Below are 7,528 nucleotides of genomic sequence, written 5' to 3' on the forward strand. Positions count from 1 at the left end.
TCAATTATATCTGATCATTTGTAATTTATTAGGATTTTTTCGGATATCTTTCCTGTATATATGAATTAACTATTCTTTTTTCCTTTTTATATCGGTATCCGAGTACACTGGTTTCAAAGTGTTATTTGCGGTGGAGTTACTAGAATTGACGGAGTTAGTTGTGTTAGGAGAATTACTTGCATTTGAGATCTTAGGTCAATAAATTAGCGACTTGCGTATGTGTATGAAATTTTCTTTAATTATATTGGTTTTGGTTCTTATTTATGTTAATCTTCTTAATTATATTGTTTATATTTTTAAGTTGTATTTGTTGTTGCATAATTTATGAAGTTGAACAAGATACAATGTTCTGTGAGACAGAATTTCTATAGCCAATTCTAAGTTGTGCTCATCAAAATTAATGTTTTGAAAAGCAATGATACTTATACAAACAATGAAGAGTTAGAAAAAATACTTATGTATTAAGTGGTGATAGAGTAAATAAATCTATTACATTTAGTTAAGAATTGAATAACAAAAGTATTTTTTATTAACGTAAAAAATGACAATCTAAGAACACTGAAAAAATAAATCTAAAAGAAGAAACAAAAAATTTCAACCTGTACGTTGCACGAATCTTCTGCTAGTAATAACATATGGCTTGCAATTATATCCCTTTAACTCATTTTTAGTATGTATTTCACTAACAAATTTTATATTAAAAAAATGAGCCTATTTTATTGAGTAAAAATAGCACTTTTTTTTTAATATTGGGGGAGAAGTGGTGTATAACAACGATATAGGGCTGCATGGTGCATAACCGGAGTGTGACGGCCAGGATCGAAGAAATCGGACGGTCCGTTTTGAGGAGCTGAAATCGGATGGTCCGATTTTAGGCTGGGCAGGTACGCAAATCGGACGGTTCGATTTGCGCCCCCCCCCCCCCCCCAGCCACGTGTCGCGCATGCACGTTGGTCCAGCAAAGATGATCAAATCCCAACCACCCGAGCTCCCTTAAGCCAGTTTCACTTTCCCTTTCCCATTTTACTTTCACTTTGTTCCATTTCTCTTCTCCCATATACCCCACCCCCAAGCCACGGTAGTTCACTCCATTGTTGAAGGTTTGAGCTCAAAAAAATTGGATCACACAGAAAGTATGCCTAAAAGAAGAAAAATAAAAGATGTGAATCGTCTAGAACTCCATATTGCTAATTATCTTGATCATCCTAATTATGTAAGTTTCTAATCCAAAATTTTGTATTTTAGTTAAAATAATAATTATAATGTTAGAGATTAGTAATAGTTTATTATAATGATAATGTTAGGAATTAGTGGAGTAATAATATTTAGATATTTGAGTTCAATTAAAATGATATTAGAGATTATTGGGTATTAATATTGTTCAGATATTACATTATAATAATAAATTAATTATTGTTATTAATAGAATAATTGCAATAATAATATTGTTAATAATAATACGGTTATTATAAAATTTTGGATGTATGATAAATAAATAGAATAAGTAATATTAATATAATTGTTATAACGCTTATTGTAATAATAATAATTATTACTGCTAGTAGCGTTTAATTTAACTATCAGTAGAATAGAATACATATAGTAGTGCTAATGTGCTGTACGTGTGAATATAAATAAGTTAAGTAGTTTTAATTGTTAGTAATAAATAATTTTTTTGTAGTTACTTAATATTGTATTAGTAGTCGTTCGTAAATAAATATTATGAATTAAAAATTGTTGAATTAATTATTTATGTTATAAGTTTAATATAAATAATTAATGAAGGGTTAGTGATTGATTTATTATTGTATGTTTGCTGTTAGAATAGAATAAAATAGAGTAGTTAGTTATTTGAGTATTAGTAGATAATATAATAGTTACTTGTATAAAGTATTGTATTGTATTGTTGTTATTAATATATTTATTGATTCTTATGTGTGGCTGATTATTTGATAATGAAAATTCGATTCTTTTAAGTTTGATTTGTTAATTTATTAATATTATTATTTTTGTTTAGGGATCTAGAATGTTGCAATGTGACCACTACATGCCGCCGGATCGGTACAATCCAATAGTGGAGGGTTTTTGCGGGACACTGGCTTTTATTATGTTTCACAGATTGGAGTTGTCCAATGTCAGGCGGCATTGGTTAATGCTCTGATTGAGAGATGGCGCCCCGAGACTCACAGCTTCCATTTTCCGGTTGGTGAGTGTGCTGTGACACTGGAGGATGTGGCGTTAATTTATGGTCTTCCAACGAATGGTTTGCCAGTTACGAGACCGACACTGAGTAGTTATGAGGCGTTAGAGGCTGAATGCATGGATCAGTTTGGTGTTGCACCTAGGCAGGCAGACTGTAGGGGAAGTTTCATCAAGTTGACGTGGTTTCGAGCATTGAAGGATCGGTTAGTGTTGGTTGATGATATCCAGATTCAGAGGTACGTGAAGTGCCAGATAATGTTATTGTTTGGAATCGTTATGTTTGGAGATAAGTCTGGAGCAAGGGTGCACTGGAAGTTTCTCCCATTACTCCGTAACTTTGCTGGGATAATACAGTTCAGTTGGGGTTCGGCATGCCTGGCACACCTGTACAGAGCTTTGTGTAGGGCAACTCGTGTCGACTGTAAGGAGATTGAGGGTCCGTTGACACTCTTGCTTGCCTGGGCTTGGATCCGCCTACCGTTCCTTGCGCCAATTCCTAGCAATCCTCGAATCTTTCCGATTGCAAATAGGTAAATTTAATTACTAAACGCTTTATAATAGTGTATCTTAAATTGAGTTGATAAATGTATATTAACGAATTGCATGATGTTAGGTGGCATAACTGGGAACGTGAGAATTGGCCTTACAGATTGAGGAAACTTGAGCACCTTAGGGGAAACCTGGATGCTCTGCAAGAAGGACAGGTCTGTTGTAATAAATACGTAGTTGTTTTCAATTAGCCGTATTATTATTCATTGTGTAATCCTCGGTTACTTGCATAATGTGTGCAATTTGTTTGGGAGCCTTATGCAATAGGTCGGACCGATCCAGACGTGATTCCTGCTGACATCCGTCAGCATTCGGCTATTTGGAGTGCCACAGTTCCGCTTATATCTTTTGAATGTATTGAGTGGCATGCATCTGATAGGCTGAGGAGGCAATTTGGCTTGACTCAAGGCGTTCCTCAACAAGAGCGTGACCTAGGTGAAGCACACGGCCAAGTTCTAACAGGTCCGAAGAATCAAGATTGGTTTGGAACCCACTCAGTCTGGGTTATGCATTGGATGAACCGGTATAGTCATGTTCTTGTTCAAGACACGGTGCCATCACAGCATCAGTCAGATATCTACTTGCATTGGTACCGACTTACATATGGTGACCACTTGCATCTGTCACAGCTCAGACCGGAAGAGAATCAGCACGGTGATCCTATGATTAACCAGGAGAATCAACAAGAACAACCACCGCCACCACCACCGCCCCCCTCACAGACACATGCACAACAAGAGCCTGAGCAGTTCAGTCCATACATCCCTGATACGCATTCTGCGGATTACTTGAGTATTCCAGTTCACCAGCAGTACTGGAATGTCCCGCACCAAGAATCAGGTGAACATGGTTCATTTAGCCAGTTGCTTGGATTCATGGCTCCTGTGTCAGGTTACTCATACCCAGCATATAGAAACATTCCCACCGACCAGATGGCCCAACCGAGTGGGATTGCTCCAGGTAGATTTTCATTGGATGCGAGACCTCGACAGATCACTTCGTCTGGTACTTTCGGAGGTAGGATTTCTGTTGACTCAAGTATGAGTGATGATGCCACGAGGGGGATCATACAGAGTGGAAATTCACGCCGTGTTCTGATGAATCTCATTCTAGAGAGCTACCAGCCAGTTGATGAGGACAATGATGACTATCTGGTTGACCATCTAGATGGGGATGAGGATGAGGATGAGGATGATGATGAGGATGACGATGAAGATGAAGAGGATGGTGATGATGAAGATGATGGGGGTGATGGTCTGGATGATGGTTCAGCGCCTACTGCAGGTAAAAGAATTTGTTACCTGATTGGATTTGGTTATTGATTATATGAGTTGATTAGTTGACTTGATTAGTTGGTGGTCGAATTTATTGATTTGATTAGTTGTTTATCGGATTAGTTGTATATTGATTATTTGAGTTGATTAGTTGACTTGGTTATTTGGTGGTCGAATTTGTATATTGTTACTTTGTATATTTATTAATTGAGTTGGTTAGGTACACCCACTGGTGAAAAAGGAAAAGGATACAACCTTAGAGCTGACCCCCCTCGTCGGAGCGCCAATCGGTATACCCCATCTGCTTTTAAAAAGGTTAGAAAGAAATGCAAGAAATTGGTCAAAGATGTAAAATGGGCAATGAGAAAATGATGTTGGAGTTATTCACGTCTTGGATTTAGTTATTTGTATCGTATGACTTATGTATCTATCAGGTGTTGGACTTATGCATTTAGTGGACTTGTTTAAGTACAATGTGTTGGACTCATTTATGGTTCATGTCTTGGATTTAGTTATTTGTATCGTATTTATTATGTATCTATCAGGTGTTGGACTTGTGCATTTAGTGGACCTGTTTAAGTAGAATGTGTTGGACTCATTTATGGTTCATGTCTTGGATTTAGTTATTTGTATCGTATTTATTATGTATCTATCAGGTGTTGGACTTGTGCATTTAGTGGACTTGTTTAAGTAGAATGTGTTGGACTCGTTTATGGTTCATGTCTTGGATTTAGTTATTTGTATTGTATGACTTATTTATGTTTTAGGTGTTCGACTCACATTAAGGTCACATATGAAAGTCATACAATAAGGTCACATATGAAAGTCATACAATAAAGTCACATATGAAATTCATACCATACATAAAATATTGAAAGTCACACTATAACTGGAGCCCTATTGGGTTGTCGCATCCGGATTACCTGCACCACCACGTTGACGACATCTACTACGACTGTGGCCCTCGGCCCCGCACTGCTTACATCGCCTAGGAGCACGAAACATCCGAGTGTCCATCTCATTCAAAAAACGGGTCATCCTTGGCCGACCTTTAGACACCCGTCTAAGGAATGGATTACCTACGAATCGAGGTCCATGATAAACAGACCATGTTGTGGGATTCCCGAGGGGCCTAAACCTAGCCCTATACACTCGTCGAACCTGGTCCATCTTGTAGACATCATGCACATACAATTGCCAATCCAGCTGTTGGTTTGCACAACAAGCAAACACATGTCGACACGGAACCCGGTCCACTTGGAATTCACCACAGTCACACCGTTGACGACGGAGGTCCACTGCATACTCCACACCACTGGGACACTCACGCACTTCGAATACCTCGTTCTGTCGGTCAAAGCAACTAACTTGGATGTTACCCGCTGCCCGCTGATTCGCATGCAGTTTGGAGGTTACAAGCTCAGAGAACACATGTCCTGTGTTAATTCGAGCCTCGGCCTCGGTTCTTTTCCAGGTGAACAACTCATTAAGCCTGTAAAACGTTGCCTTAACAAGTGCCGTGACTGGAAGATTGCGAGCCCCTTTCAGAACCAAGTTGATGCATTCCACTAGATTGGTTGTCATGTGACCCCATCGATATCCCCCATCAAACGCTAACGCATACTGCTCACGCGGAATCCGATCCAACCAGTTAGTATAAGCCTCACCCCGCTCGCGTAAACGCTGATAACGTGTCTCGTACTCGCGAACTGTTCGCGAGTATCCTGTCAAATCAAAAAAGACCCACGTTTAAAAAAAGCTCATCATAATAACTGAGTTCAGGAGTAAATGTAATCATAACTATCATACCGATGTTGACGATTAGTTTCTGCAGATACGGAGCCTTGAATTTCCTGAGAAAGTTGGACTTTATGTGTCTGATACAGAACATGTGGAATGCTCTTGGAGGAGACCAAGCTCCATTACTACGAGCAATAGCAGCTCTAATGGAATCGTTCCGATCGGAGATAAGGCCGACACCATCACGTGTCACAATATGCTGTCTCAAGTTACTCAGAAAAAAGTGCCAAGCCTCAGATGTCTCTCCCTCAACTATCGCAAATGCAATCGGCACGATGTTGTTGTTGCCATCCTGTGAGACTGCAACCAACAAACAACCCTTGTACTTTCCATACAAATGAGTTCCGTCTACCTGCACTATTGGCTTGCAATGTCTGAATGCTCTAATACAAGGGTAATAACTCCAAAAGACTCGGTGTAGTACACGAATATTAGGAACCAAGTCATCTCCCTGATACGCAGGCATCGTTTCAAAATGAACGACTGCGGATGGCTCCTTGTGACACATAGCCTCAAACCATATTGGCAAGGCTTCGTACGAAGCTTCCCACCCACCGAAAATTGACTCCACTGCCTTCTGTTTTGCCAACCATGCTTTGCGATAACTTATGGTGTAGTTAAACTTTGCCTGTACTTCCGCAATCACTGATTTCACCCTTATAGACGGGTCAACTTCTACCAATGGCTTTATTGCTTCTGCAACTGTGTTGGAATCCAGCTTCGAATGATCTTGAGAAATGGTGGCCCTAGTACAGGTGTGACTTCCATTGTACCTCCTTATCTCCCAGCAGAACTTTCTGGACATTTTGGTCACCCTAATCAGCCAATCACATCCTGCACCATACTGGGTGCATTTAGCATAGAATGTCGTCGGTTCTGACTCATACACCCGATAATCTACACCTCTGCGGATTGTATAATCTTTCATCGCCTTAATTACTGCCTCCCTAGAACTGAACTCCATTCCCACAGTAAATTCGCCATCTGGCATAAGGGGAAGCTCTGCTGCAATCACATCAAAAATTTTAGAGTTGTCAGAAGTAATAATCTAATAAACTAATAATCACAGAACGATGTCGTTGGTCCGGCTAAACCGGTCGGCCCGGCTGAACCGGTCGGCCCGGCTGAACCCGTTGTTCCGGCTGAACCGGTCAGTTATCCTGAACAGGTTGGTCCGGCTGAACTGCCAGGTCCGGCTGACTTACTAAACAGAAGACTAACTTATTACATGCTATATTTGGCCTATTTACCGTTGTCTCTACTGTTTCTCATAAACTCAAACCTCATGCTCAAATCATACTATAACAAATCTTAATTTAAATTGATGGCTCACCTGCATTTACATATTGAGGAAACTCCGGCTCATGCATAGCCTCCAAATCCAACGACCGCATGAAACTCGGCTCCACAAAAGGCTGCTGGTTTGCTAGTGCATTTGCCACATCCGCCACATCTGCCACCATAGCCTCGTCAGCTTAATCTTCGTCTACACCCGGATCAACAACCTCGTAGTTACTTTCGAACTCTTCTTCACTATCACTGTTGTAATCTTCTAATTCAATGTCTCGGTCCACTGCAGATTGCTCGAACTCGACATATAGTTCGATGAACGATATTCGCGACCGACTTTCAAGATACACTGAAAACATTTCTTGCATGCTCGCTTCGTCGGTCACGTATTTCGTTTGAAATTGCACGAACCC

At 39.9% G+C, this 7,528-nt stretch overlaps 1 protein-coding gene across 1 annotated transcript; it reads right to left on the reverse strand.

Annotated features, from left to right (window-relative positions):
- Window positions 1–4,922: 4,922 nt before the first annotated feature.
- LOC130966882 (uncharacterized) lies at window positions 4,923–7,288 on the reverse strand. The gene is made up of 3 exons (XM_057891706.1): window positions 7,159–7,288; window positions 5,835–6,830; window positions 4,923–5,749 (listed from the first exon to the last, which is right to left on the reverse strand). Exons 1-3 carry the CDS (start codon window positions 7,286–7,288, stop codon window positions 4,923–4,925), a joined length of 1,953 nt encoding a protein of 650 aa, XP_057747689.1.
- Between the last annotated feature and the right edge of the window lie 240 nt (window positions 7,289–7,528).

The sequence above is a fragment of the Arachis stenosperma genome, chromosome 3 (genome assembly GCF_014773155.1).
Source record: "Arachis stenosperma cultivar V10309 chromosome 3, arast.V10309.gnm1.PFL2, whole genome shotgun sequence".
Lineage (NCBI taxonomy): Eukaryota > Viridiplantae > Streptophyta > Magnoliopsida > Fabales > Fabaceae > Arachis > Arachis stenosperma.